This window comes from Anomalospiza imberbis, chromosome 10, assembly GCF_031753505.1.
Source record: "Anomalospiza imberbis isolate Cuckoo-Finch-1a 21T00152 chromosome 10, ASM3175350v1, whole genome shotgun sequence".
Lineage (NCBI taxonomy): Eukaryota > Metazoa > Chordata > Aves > Passeriformes > Viduidae > Anomalospiza > Anomalospiza imberbis.
Window position 1 is genome coordinate 24597776 of NC_089690.1, and position 14303 is coordinate 24612078.

The window sequence follows — 14303 nt, forward strand, 5'->3', positions numbered from 1 at the left end:
CTGTGTATGCTGGCTATGGCTTTGAGCAGAGGGTTGTCTGGTATAGATGTGATTACATATAAGCCCCTATTTGCTGGAAAAAGATAAAGCACTGCTTGTATTTTCCAGGGAATTTGAAAATGCACTTTTTTTTTTTTTTTGGTCTGTAACTGGAGAGTTACATGACTCTTATTGACTGACTTTATTTTTGTTGTCACTGTTATTTGTCCTGTATTGCAGTTCCATCATTCATCAAACTTGCCTAGGCTTTGAGTTTATGAATATCAGAGATGTCTTGCCTTCACTGTTTGTAGTTCCCTTCCAGCTTCTGTGAGTTCTGGGCTGACACATGTGTGATAAAAGGAGCTTCTCTACCTAATGCAGGGACTGTGGATTGCTCTTTTTGCTACTAGATAAATAAACATTTATGTCTTGATATAGTGTAATTCTTAATTTATGTATACTTCATGTGCTTGAGATGAGAAATGTAATAATTTTTCTGCCACTTTACATCAGACTGTCAGATGTTTAAACATATTCTCCTTAGAAACTGGGGAAAATGTCTGATGCATTTTACACATGCTGTGAGGTTGTGTGAATGTAATTCTGCAGGAGTCACTGGAAATAGTCCTGAATGCCTGCTTGGAAATGAAAAAGATCTGGCCATTAGGACTGAGAAGGGTGAGAAGTCTTTACAAGAAGTATATTTCAGCATACTGCTTTATTACCAAGAGGAAATGACTCCTCTTAGCTTCTTTAAACATGGATGGGTAGAGGGTGTCATAATTTGTGTAGAAAAATGTCTGTGGAACCTAATCAGACAAGAAAAGCATTTCATACTTGGTGTTTTAAACAAAGTGTTTTTAACTGGCAGAATAACATGTTTGGATTGATTGATTTCCTGCCTTAAAGAAAAAAATTCTATAAAATTTTCAGTTCAGTGTGGATTTAAAGAAGTTGATGTGTGTTAGTTCCCTTTCTCTAAGTACTTGAAAGAAATGCTGCGATTTTTAGTCAGCACATTTAAATTTTCATCAGTTCCTGATCTAGGCCAAATGTCAAGTGACTGGTAAATACTCATATGCAACATTCCTGTGGCACCCGATTCTGAATTCTGACCCCTGTCGTTTTCAGGAGCTGTGTTATGTGGAGTTATTTGTCTTTTACTGCCTTATTAAATAACACAGTGGAAATACAGGCACCCGTTCACAAGGTCCCAGTACAAACAAACAAACCAACCTATTTGCTGCCTGCACACTTAGGTCTGACAAGTTAATTCTTGACTCTGGTAATCAAGTTACTAAAACATATAAACAATAAAGTTGCAGCTGAGCTCCCCAAACAAATAAAATGAAGAATGTCCATTGGAGACACCTTTAGTCATTTTAAATCATTGTTTTTAGGCTTATGCCAGATACAAAACTTGCTCAGGTGTTCAGTAGTCAGTAAACTTGTGTTTCTTCCCTTCCCCCACGCTTTTTTTTAAGAGACTCAGAGAATTCCATTGTTACAACTTAAAATTAATTCAGGTTATTCCTTTTTGGAGAAATGTTTTGCAACCTGTTTGTTTGTTTTTAGTTGGAGTTTGTGTGCTTCTGCGTGTTTGGATCATCACAAGGTGTTTTGCAATTGGAATTTTTAAATTTCAATTAGCATTAAAATAAAGTCTGGGCAGCATCTCTATTCACAGTTAAAAAGCCTGGTGGAGTTCTTGTGAAGTCTTAGAAGCAGATGCTGACTCTCACAGCTGGGGAAAAGTAACCCCAGGAGTAGTCAGGCCCTGCTGAAGGGATGCTGAAGGCTCCAAGGGTTGCTGCATTTCTGGGACACTGTGGAGCCTCCATCCATGGAGACTTGCAAAATTATGTGTGCAGACTCCGAAGCAACTTGCTTTAACTTCAGTGTTGGAGCTGAGCTTGGAGCCAGCTGACTCCCAGAGGTACCTTTCAGGCTAAATAGTCTGTAATTCCTACATAATCTTAAATATTTTTTGGTCCTCGTGCTGAATGGCCTGGGCTACTTTGGCTTTATTACATTTATCTTCATGACAAAAGGGGTTTTTAGGATTGTGTTTTTCTATCAAATGGCATTGTATTTCAACTTGTCTTTATAAATAAGTTTCATGAAAAATCAGTATAAAATATATCTAAATACTGGCATTAGAGTTGAATTGTTGAATTTCCTTCAGTGTTTTTTTCAGTCCTTGACCAATCCTGTCCATGTAACAAATGGCTGTGAGCAGCCACCTCTGAATCTGTGATGGGGGTGTTGAAACTGGTGTTGGAAGAAAAATAACTGCAAAAATCCAGATTATGTAAGAAACGGATGCCATCAGGAAGATGGCCAGATGAAGCATGCGAAGTGTATGTTTTTTCCCATTAAAAGGCATCTTTCTACTCTGTAGGATCCATGGCATCTCTCTATGAGACTTAAGCACAAGCTGCTTGTGTGTTTTGGTCTGTGTGCCCTGCTTGTAGGTGAAAATTTCACTCCTCCTTGATATTCAGCTGGTTTTAATTATTTCCCTGGTTCACCTCCCTCTGTAGATACATGCAATCTGTCTGCTGGGGAATAATCCACTTTCCTAGAGGTTTTGATCAAAATACCAGAAGTAATTAAAAGGTGAATCTTTTAGTCCTTGTGTGAAGAGGCATCCACTTATAGGAAAACCTCAGTTTCTGTTTTTAACTTTTCTTATAGTAGAATGTTATCTAGATATAACATCTTAATAGTCAGCTGCTGGTGAGATTTGATGGTCTAGGTCCATTTGTACAATTCCAAAGGAGAGGAAATATTAACTATTTATATATTTAAATGTCTTATAAGTAGAGTACTTCCTCTGTGTTTACAGTGGAATAAAAAATTATTTTGAGTGGTAGAACAGGCAGGGAAATCCCAGAGAGCAGAACTAATCCTGGTTGGTTATTTCCTAGTTTTGTTGTCAGACTGTTAAGAAGTCAGGTACAATTATTGCTCAGCAATGGGAGGAGAGGGCCCCTGCAGTTTACTTAACAATACGTTGTATTTATGGTTTACTTAGTACAATACAGTAATAAAAGCAGATTATTAACGCATCTTTTCAGATTCATGACAGACACTACATAGTAGCTCTAATAACAGCTTGGGCTGTTAGAAAGCCAGGCCCTCAGGCTGTAGTTTTGCCTACATTTCTTGAAATGATCTTAAGAGCTGTCAAGTGCCACTCCTCCTGCACTCTCACTGAGCTGGCACAAGCCCTGGCGCAGCTTTATAGAAACACCTGACTCGCCCGGGCTCAAATGACATCTTTATTCGGGTTCAGCTCCTCCTCCTCCTTTCCCATTCAGTCTGACTGTCCAGTCCTCCTCCTTCCCTTGTGCCTCCTCCATTCTCCTGTTTTGTTAAGCTTAGCTTTGTTTGCTTGTTTAAAATATCCAAGTGAGTGTGCCATCATTTCAATGTTTAATCTATTGTTGGGACTCAACATTCCCTAACATTTCATGCTGCCCTCCTGATCTGATGCCTTTTGGGTTTTGCCTTATTTTTTTTATGTGATCTTTACATGGCTGCTCCTGAAGGCCTTCAAATAAAGATCTGCTCTTATGTTACTAAAATGATCTGGAGTTTCATTTCCAGATTGGGAAAAAGGCAACACTCCCTCTAGTTCAAGAAGTACCTACAGTGCTGTGCAGGGTCAAAAGGGCTGAGAACTCATCAGGTCTGATCTGTTCCCAAATCTTCAGCCTCACCTTTCTGCACTGGAACAGGATATACAAATGCATTGCCCCTTGTGTCAGGGCCCATTCTGCCTGCTGCTATTGAAAATTTTCCAAAATATCTAAGAGAGTTGTCTAGAAATGCTTCTAAAGGTGATTCTCCCAGATGTTTTCTCACAGCCCAGTTGATATAGAATACTGAATAACAGGCCTGGCTTTTTTCCTTTGAGCTTTTCTCCGTTTTTTCTCCCTGACTCTGTTGGTGAAGGTGTCAAATGAACTGTTACTCATATGACAGTGCTTTTCTGATCTGCTGTTTTCTTCCATTCCTTTGTACTCCTTCCTTTTCAGCCATGCAGAACTGCATTCCAGCCAGCTGAAAGGGAATGTTTTCCCATAGTGTTTGTTCCCAGCTTCAGTGTGATCCAGTGATTGGATGCTTCTAAAGACAATTTCACACAGCAATATTGAAATGTGAGTTTTCTTCTCCCTGCAACTCACTCGACTTGCACAATTCAAAAGGATGGCTGGAAACGATTTCTGTTTTAATGTGTCTATGCAGTGATTTCAAGGTAGAGCAGAGGATGGCTGTGAGAAGCTGCTGTGTTACTGGTCAGTGTTCCAGAATTACACGCTGCCTGTGCACTGCCAGAAGTCTGTCAGAAGCCTGGGACTTAAGTTTTATTCACTTGTTCAGGTCATCATGGATATTCTTCAGAGGGAGCAGCAGATGTGTGTGTTGGCCTGAGTGTAAAGTAACAGGAATAAAGTTTTCCTTCTATCACTGTTCAAGTCGAGTCTAGAAGTTTTTCTGAGTCTGGAATACCATTTCAGTAGTGTTGTTCTCTACATGTAGACTTGTTTTCCAGGAAGAAAAATTCTGAAGATAGTCGCATTCACAGCTGCTTTCTAAACTATACTTCCATTGAACTGTAGAATAACTTTTTTAAAAAGGGATGACTAGAGGTCATCTAACCTAACCATCTGTTCAAATGAAGTCACTTTAAATTAAATTAAATTTTAATTTGTAACCAGTTAACATGCCTGTATTTTTTTCATATTTCTGAGTCCTTTGTAAGTCAATTGCAAATTTAGGTGCTCAGCATTTCTTGAAAACTGGGCCACTTTTATTTAGAGGCATTAATATTTGAGTAGAAACTTCATTCATTGTGGGTTTAAAATCCTGAGTTTGGTTTTTAAAACTTGGTCCTTAATGCTGTGGGTACACCAGAGGAATAAAGCTACAGGAGATGAACAGGAAAAATAATCAGGGATCTGGGATTAAAAAAACCAAATGAAATTATCTTTGTTTGTGGAGAATTAGCTGTATTTCATGAGGAAAATGAGAGAATCTAGATTTGATGGCTGAGAGACCACTCTTGGTACCAGTGTGAGCACTGTGAGGGAAGGCAGCCTTTGAAAAAGGCCTTTCATGTTTTCTGTACATGGATATTTTTAGAAAAGTAAATGATGATATTTTTATTCTGATTTCTGGAGGAACCCTGACTAAATGGACATTTAATTTTCCATTCCATAGGGCCAGCTTATGTGGCAATTGAACTAAACTGCTAGGAAATATTTATAGTACCACATGATCTTTAAAAATAACTTTCTAGTCTACTTTGTAGATGTCTTGAATTCTTAAAATCTTTGCTATTGTAGGTAGATACCCATGACATTTGTGGAGTGGAAAGATCTCTGCTTTGCTGATTTAGGCATTTGTTTTTATCATCAAGTTGATTGTATTTTATTTTTAGATTTGGAAGCAGTTTGGATGGAAATTCACCTGTACAGTTGTAGAAGGCCGGAACCTTAAGTGGATTCCCTCTTTTGGGGTAAGCGAGAATTCCCATGGCAGGGTCTGCAGTGGCACACAGACCAGCCTGGAGTTACAGTGCTCTGGTTTTAAAAGGGTCATTATTGGTCCTGTGTGACCAGGCAGGGCTGAGCAGAAAGCACAGCTCCTAGCAGCTCCCTCACTGTTGGAATAGGTGGCGCTTGCTCCTGCACACATTAAACCTTTAAACAATCCTGGCCGCAGTCGCTCTCTGCAGCTCCCTGAAAGGAGGCTGCACTCAGTGGGGCTCGGTCTCTTTCTGCAGCCTCAAGCTGCGCCAAGGGAAATTTAGGGTGGCTGTTAGGGAAAAGTTTTTTACTGAGAGAGCGATAAAGCTCTGGAATGGCCTGCTTGGGGAGGTGGTGGAGTCGCCATCCCTGGGTGTGTTTAAAACAAGCCAGGATGTGGCGCTGGGTGCCAGGGTCGAGTTGAGGTGCTGGGGCTGGGTTGGACTCGATGCTCTTGAGGGTCTCTTCCAGCCCTGTGGTTGTGTGATTGCCGTCACCCCCGCTGTCACCCTGGGCCAGTTGTGTGGGCTCAGGGCCGTGTTCCCACCGTGCCCTGCTCCACGCGCGGCCTGCCGCTCGCAGGGCCAGCCCGCTCCGGGCCCCTGGGAAACGGGAGATGTTCGAATGTTCATCCCGGCGTTTTCCATTGCGGGCCTGCCGCGGGATGGGAGGCGAGGGCAGGAAGGGCAGCGGCTGAACGGAGCTGCTCTGGCTGCGGGCTGCCCTCACAGAGAGCTGCCCTCGGCGTGGGGTGGAGCGCTGAGGGCATGGGACAGGAGCAGTGAGGGGAGGGACGGAACTGGGGTGATGAGGAGAGGGAATGGGAGTGATGAGGAGAGGGATGGAACAGGGGTGATGAGGAGAGGGAATGGGAGTGATGAGGAGAGGGATGGAACAGGGGTGATGAGGAGAGGGAATGGGAGTGATGGAGGAGAGGGAATGGGAGTGATGAGGAGAGGGATGGAGCAGGGTGATGAAGAGAGGGAATGGGAGTGATGAGGAGAGGGATGGAGCAGGGGTGATGAGGAGAGGGAATGGGAGTGATGAGGAGAGGGATGGAACAGGGGTGATGAGGAGAGGGAATGGGAGTGATGAGGAGAGGGATGGAACAGGGGTGATGAGGAGAGGGAATGGGAGTGATGAGGAGAGGGAATGGGAGTGATGAGGAGAGGGATGGAACAGGGGTGATGAGGGGAGGGAATGGGAGTGATGAGGAGAGGGAATGGGGGTGATGAGGGGAGGGATGGAACAGGGGTGATGAGGGGAGGGAATGGGGGTGATGAGGAGAGGGATGGAACAGGGGTGATGAGGGGAGGGAATGGGGGTGATGAGGAGAGGGATGGAGCAGGGGTAATGAGGAGAGGGAATGGGGGTGATGAGGAGAGGGATGGAACAGGGGTGATGAGGGGAGGGATGGGAGTGATGAGGAGAGGGAATGGGAGTGATGAGGAGAGGGATGGAACAGGGGTGATGAGGGGAGGGAATGGGAGTGATGAGGAGAGGGATGGAACCGGGGTGATGAGGGGAGGGAATGGGGGTGATGAGAGGGATGGAACAGGGGTGATGAGGGGAGGGAATGGGGGTGATGAGGGGAGGGAATGGGGGTGATGAGGAGAGGGATGGAGCAGGGGTGATGAGGAGAGGGATGGAGCAGGGGTGATGAGGAGAGGGAATGGGGGTGATGAGGAGAGGGATGGAACAGGGGTGATGAGGGGAAGGAATGGGAGTGATGAGGAGAGGGATGGAGCAGGGGTGATGAGGAGAGGGATGGAGCAGGGGTGATGAGGAGAGGGAATGGGGGTGATGAGGAGAGGGATGGAACAGGGGTGATGAGGGGAGGGAATGGGGGTGATGAGGGGAAGGAATGGGAGTGATGAGGGGAGGGAATGGGGGTGATGAGGGGAGGGAATGGGAGTGATGAGGGGAGGGAATGGGGGTGATGAGGGGAGGGATGGAACAGGGGTGATGAGGAGAGGGAATGGGAGTGATGAGGAGAGGGATGGAACAGGGGTGATGAGAGGGATGGAACAGGGGTGATGAGGGGAGGGAATGGGGGTGATGAGAGGGATGGAACAGGGGTGATGAGGGGAGGGAATGGGGGTGATGAGGGGAGGGAATGGGGGTGATGAGGAGAGGGATGGAACAGGGGTGATGAAGAGAGGGAATGGGAGTGATGAGGGGAGGGAATGGGGGTGATGAGGGGAGGGAATGGGAGTGATGAGGGGAGGGAATGGGAGTGATGAGGAGAGGGAATGGAACAGGGGTGATGAGGGGAGGGAATGGGGATGATGAGGAGAGTGGAACAGGAGCAGTGACATGAAACAGGAGCGATGAGGGCAGGGAATAGGAGCGATGAGATGGAACGGGACTGACAAGGAGAGAGGGTCGAGCTGGTGCCCAAAGTCCCCCTGTCACAGCCTGTGGCAGTCCCAGGCAACTCTTGGACACTGCCCTGGGCTGCAGAACAGCTCCTGGGAATTCGGTGCAGACTGAGGAACAGAAGGGGATATAGTTCTACAGAGCTGTGAACTGGCCCTGATCTAATGCTTATATTTGTCTTCAGTGTCTTCAGAAGAAATCAGACTTTTTCAGTCTTTTCTAAAAACTTTTTTCTAAAGGCCTTCTAAGTTTCATAGGACATAAGTCTTCCTGCATAGTCAGGCTCCTCCTCCATACTTCTACTATGTTCTTTTCCCTTGTTTCTTCTGAAATATTTCATTTATAGCTTGTTCATCCTTTTATAGTACTAGATGTTTACATGGTTAGAAAAACGATTACAGTGATTGCGTTGTGTAAGTGCTTAGTGTTTCTCCTCCTTACACTATGTGATGTGCTGCTGCTGTTTCCTAGAAAATGACTGTGGTCAGATTGTCATCTTGTCTGTTCTGGACAGTGAGATACTGTTCAAAAACTGTTCTTGTGTGTCTGGATGGGTGGCCCTTTTCACTACTGCAAGACTTCTGGGTTTTGTTAGCCCCTTGACTGCCACATGACAGAGCAAGCAGTAGATAAAGAGCTGTATTGATGACAGTGATGATTGTCTTGGATGTGGTGCCCAACAGTTGTAACACTTATTACATAAAGCAAAAATCTGCATAAGCAGAGTGCCCTTAGTTTTTGCATATTCAAAACATAGTTTTTGCATATTCAAATTTTCTGATACTCGTCCTTTATGTAAATACCCATAGGTTTAGTGAAAAAGAAGAGTAAATCCAGCTTTATATTTAACTTGAAGAGCTGTAGATATTTATGTGCCCTTAAAATGCCACCTGTGTTTTGAAGAAGTGGTGTACAAGAAACTTACTTCTCACAGAAAGTTACTTTTCAATATATAAATGATCCTCCCCTCCAACTTTTTGCCATCTGTTTGGGATGACAGCATACTGATTTCATCCTGAGAGAACTGACCACATTTCAGGGGTGGGTGACATCATTTCAGATGCAAGATAGCTCTTCTAAAGACTTTTTCAAAGACTTGGTGCTCAGGAGAATAAATGCTAGGAGAGATAACAGGGAGTCAGCATTTCCCTCTGACACTGCATTATATGTGGGTTTATAATTGCCACGTTCTTTGCAGCTACTTCTGCTGGTGTTTGATTAGGATTCTGGATTATAGTTCGAGGTAAAACACTGAACATTGCATTGAATTTTATGTTGGTGTTCTTTTAACAACAGAAAAACAGATCTCAGAGGATGAGTGATAGGGGATCTGTGGTGAGTTCAGAAGTAAAGGATTTAATGACACAGTGTGAGTTTTCATAATTGCTGCATTCTTCAAAAGGTTGGTTTTAGAGGAACTTATCTGACACAGATAAATGTTGAGTGTTGATGACAAAGTGGTTTTGGTACTTTTTAATGTCTAAGTCTTTTGCTGATATGATAAATTATTTTCAAAGGAGAGTTCATTGCACTGGTCCTCCCAAGTCTCATTTTTTGCTCTAGACAGGCTCTCTGTGAGCATGTTCTTGGGCAGCTCTTATTTTCAGGATAACCTTACAATCTCCCCCCCATGCTCGCCCTTTGTATTTCCTTGGCCAGCACAGTTTGATGTCAGATATTTGCACCTCCTGGATTTAATTCCTGTGCATGTGCAAGTTAACTGCCCAGCACAGATAGAATTGATTTCACCAGCTCTGGCTGCAGTGGTGGGAGGCCTTTGCAGCTGCGTGGTCCTGTGCTCTCAGCAACGTCCTGAAGGAGTCACAATGGATTTGAGCTTGGCACAAGGTAGTCTTATCTGCCTTCAGAAAAATGGGTGAGTGGTTTAGAAAGAGAGCACAGCCCCAGCGTGTAAGCACAGCCTCTGAAATCCTACTGATCCTTTACTTTAGTCTAAAGAGTAAGTCTGAAACTCCTGGGGATGTTCTGAATGCCTGGGTTTTGTTAACTGGTACAGTGCAGTGTTCCAGTGGTTCTGCTGGTGGCCAACACTTGCTGGAAATGTTGCCTACATTTTTTTTCCCAAAGTAGTTTTGTACCTGCTCTGTATAACCTGATTTTAGTTCTGTTTTGGTTAGGGGGAAAGCATGAGGGGGCTGCAATTCACATAAAAATATGTGCAGCTTACTTTTGGCCTCGTCTGTCCTTACACTATTTTAGAAATCAATGAAGAAGCAGCCTGCTTCTGGTAGCTCTTTTTTGTTTGTTTGTTTGTTTGTTTTTTTCTTTTCCAAGTGGTCTTGTTAGTTAAATGATGAGATGTACTTTTGTTGGGAGGTGAGGGGAATGCTGTAAGGTCTCCTGGCTTCTGGAATGAGGCTGTTAGCAGCAGAGCAAAATCTTTTGTCTGCCTAGAGATGGAAAGTCCTTTAAAAACCACAACAGCAACACTCAGTCGAGAAATCCTGTTTTAGGGCTTCTTTGTGTTCATTAAATAAATAAATACCAAGATGAGTGATAAATTTCCTTCTTCTGCAGATGTTCTACTCATCTGTGTTCCACGTCTTTCCATTAATATAAGCAGCTCTGGTAGAACTGCTGGTATATTAAAACACAAATTGATTAGGGGGGAGAGTGTGTGGGCATGCTCACATACATAGGAATCTGAAATTTGCACGTTAAAGCTTAGAGAAAATTTACACTTTACATGGGGAGGCTTGAATGCTGTCAGTACTACCTGTGCCTTAGAAAAGCATTTTGTATTTGGGCTTTGCCCCTGTGAAATTCCAAGTCATTGATTAGACACTTGAGCAGCCAAGGTTAAGTGCTGGTTTAATTACTTCCTTCTTTTGTGAGTGAGGTTGTTGTTACTGTGACAGTGGGCAGGAATAGCTATGAGGCGAACAGCCTGAAATAGCTTTTTATTATTATTTGAATTGTTGTTTTTTTCCTTTAGCTGGAAGTTGTTTAAAATGTCTCTGGTGCTGTTACTCCCAATCCAGATGGCTTTTTGCCTTTGTTTCAGTTCCTAGATGTGAGATTGTGAGTCAGTCACCAGTGCCACCACACATGTCCCAGCTGGGGCCGTGACTCATCCCCAGAGCTGCTGTGGGTTGGCAATCTTGTGTTTCTCAGGATAAAACCTGGTTCTCTCTTGGCCCCTGTGGTGTCAGCTCTTGGGGCAGACACAGGGTGCTGGCTGCAAAACACACTGACCTGCTTCCTTGAGGAAGGAAATATTAAGTAAGTGCCTGAAGGCAAAAATAGCTCCTCAGCATGCTCAGATTGGTGAGATGGCTTCTCTTCCCTTTTTAACTGAAAATGCAGATGGAATTTTAAAAGACTCTGGTGTCCATGCTGGAAATCTGTAATTATAAACAAGTATCGTACAAGAACTTTATGACTCTGTGTTGCGGTGTTTGGGCTCCAAGATTTGGAGCGTCATTTTAAGTCTTGTTTCTCTGAACATTTTAAACTCTTGTTGATGCACTAAAGTGGTTTCAACAACTGCAACTGTGAAAAACATCTGAAAGAGGATGAAAATAGAAAAGATACACTGAATTAAAGCAGGAATGAACTATATACCAAATAACTATGTAAAACAGATGTCCTTGCTGCTGTACCCATCCAAGTAATGCTTTGTAATGGAAATACCTGTTTATTTTACCCTCATGACCACAGAAAATAACTGCAAATGTGCACATCCAAATATGAAAAATGTACAGTATTGGTATTTTTCACTGACTGCTAATTTCAATTACAACAGAATTACAGCCAGCATTTTATGGCTACAAGTAACTGGATGGAGGAAAACAAATAATATCTCATTAAAATAGCAGCTTGTGGAAAATATACTGGTTGGTAATGAGGAATTAGACATTTTGTCTGGCTTTGTTTCTTGGGTAGATGCTGTCTTATTCCAATAACATAGTCTGTTCTGGGTGTAATGATGGGATAGCATTTTATTTCTTTCCTTTTGACAGCTTAGAGCTCACACACCATGCTAAACTTGGCACATCCAATGATGAATGGGTGGATTTGTAAACTGTGGTAATTCATATGAAATACCTTCGTATCTGATTTGTTATTTTTACCATACCACCACCTCCAATTACTTCTGCTTTATTCAATCTGCTCAGTGTAGTGAATTTTTTTGGATGAAAATGTGGATATAATGGTAGTAAAACTACTATTTGATAGTGATGCTGGTAGAAGCTCCCTAATTATTGCTTCTATTGAGAAAAAATGTTTTTTCTTATGTACTTATGCTTTCCAAAATTTAAAGGTGTTTTATTTGGCATGAATGAAAACTCTGCTATATTTTTATCTAGTACAAATAAAATATGAAGTGATCCACGTATTAGTGTGGTCACAAGATGTACTGGCAGCTTGTGCTGGTCCTAAGCTTTGCTAAGGCCAGGTGGAAAGCTGTTGGAATCATTTGGGTCTTGTTATTCAGTGTATTTACGAGGCAGTTAGAGGTGGGATGGAGTTTGTTGTCAAATACCTGAGGCGGCTTTGACCTGGCAAGTTGATTTTTGTGCTGCTGGCATCATCAGTTATCCATTGTGGGGAAGGACTAATGGAAATATTGGGAAACTGCTAGTGGAGTTGAACACTCTGACATTTTCTGTTACAAAGGGCAATTTCCCACATCTTGTGCTGCCCAACAAGAATTCAAAAAGATGCAGGGTTAACTTGACTATTAAAGTGCTTTGTTCCAGTGTTTCCCAATGCTCCCCATCCCTTTGGCAGCTGAGGAGCATTGTCTGGATGAGGAGGAGGTAAATGATTCAGTGGGCCATGGCTGAAGGGAAAACTCAGCTTCAGAGAGTGGTAATCAAAAAAGACTTGGAAAAACTGGTGGTAGCATTTGGAGTGAATAAAAATGTGCTGAAATACAGAGGACAGGCAGCAGGAAGGCAGAGGAGGAGCCAGAGGAGGTCATGGGCAGGGTTTCCTCCTACCCTGCAGTGGGTGCAGTTCCCACCGTGGGTGGAGTTCAGTGGTCGTTCTCTGAGGGTGAAAACAAATTGAGATGAGTGTCTTCAGAGGAAAATGGCACTTTCCAGTAGAGTCAAAGAAATTTTTCCTGCTATTAATACAGACTTTCAAGTTGAAGTGCCACATTCATGAACAACTAAGAGGAAATTTGCAGAAAACAAAATAACAAAACTGATTATGAGTTTTCATTTGAAATATTGCCACTCTTCATCCATGAAGTTTATTTTGGTTGTGTTTAACACAGGTAAATTTTTAGATAGAACTTGAAATTAATTTCTATCTTTGTTTGAGCCAACCTCTAATTAGTTTTTTCTCTTTAGTTTTAATGATATAAACATCTCAACAATAGTGCTTTGCCAGGCAAATACTTTTATTATATTAAGTAATGTTAATGAGTAAAACTATGCTTATGTGTTTGCAGTACTGGCATTTGAGACCTCAGAGTTGTAAGCTGAGCTGTACAAAGCAGGCTTATGTAAACCTTCCAAAGACTTTTAAATGTGTTTCTAATTATAGAAGGTTAAGTATACTGAATTTTAGTTTTTTTTTTTTTTCCCTAAGGCCATGTGGTTATGATATTATTGAGATCCCATAATGCCTCCTGCCGTGACAGACAGCCTTGACATCTGGGCAGTGGATTCACAGATTGGTGCTGATGGCTCAATATCTGTGGACTTCCTGTTGCCCACTGGAATCTACATCAACTTGGATGTCCCCCGAGATGCCACCATATCTCAAATTAAACAGGTAACACCAAATGGGCAGTTAACTGAGGTTTGGAATGAGGGCTGGTTCTGATTTTGACATGCCTTCTGGCAGATCAAGTCATGAATTTTAGCAGGCATAGAAATGAGGTACTGAAGGCACGTGCCCAGCAGACTGAGTGATAAAGAAGTGTGTCTGGGGGGGTGTTAGCACTGGGCTTGGGCAGATGGCAAGGTTTGGAAAGTGGCTTCTGGCTGATACTTACAGTTCAGCAGAGGTTATTCTAATTGCTCTATATTAATATTGTACTACCACTCTGAACCTTTTTCTAACACGTTGGTAATCCATTGTTTGCTGATCTATCATTTCCCTGATTAGATGTTTAGTGCAAAAGTCACAGATTGGGCTTCTGCTGACTGGCACCAAAGATAATTGCTTTAAAAACTGTGTCTGCCTCTTAAAGATTTTGTGCAAATTGGAGCACCACTTGAAACATGAGGGAATATGCAAACGCAGGGAAGGGGAGAATGTAAGGAAGTGACCACAGACACTAAAAAACAATCTAATGACCTTTGATCAGATAATGGCCGAGTGAGGACATTGGGAGAAGTTACTGAGGAATTAGGCAGTGAATGAATTACAGCACACACTAACCTACTCCTGATACATCAAGTGATTTCAAGTGATGAAGATTTT

The 14303-nt window shown here is 42.7% G+C and overlaps 2 protein-coding genes across 5 annotated transcripts in view; both read left to right on the top strand.

The window, feature by feature from the left end:
• Positions 1 to 14303, top strand: part of LOC137480244 (vesicle-associated membrane protein 2-like) — a 258919-nt gene that overhangs the window by 148488 nt on the left and 96128 nt on the right. The gene's annotated exons all lie outside the window — the stretch shown is intronic.
• PIK3CB (phosphatidylinositol-4,5-bisphosphate 3-kinase catalytic subunit beta) overlaps positions 1 to 14303 on the top strand; it is a 90340-nt gene that overhangs the window by 39952 nt on the left and 36085 nt on the right. For 3 of the 4 annotated variants that reach the window (XM_068201301.1, XM_068201303.1, XM_068201302.1), the window contains one exon: positions 13464 to 13649. In XM_068201301.1, the coding sequence (XP_068057402.1) occupies positions 13497 to 13649 (153 nt within the window). In that variant the 5' untranslated portion in view covers positions 13464 to 13496. Of the gene's footprint in view, positions 1 to 13128; positions 13147 to 13463; positions 13650 to 14303 lie in introns of those variants that run through there. The other variant, XM_068201304.1, reaches the window with a different exon arrangement.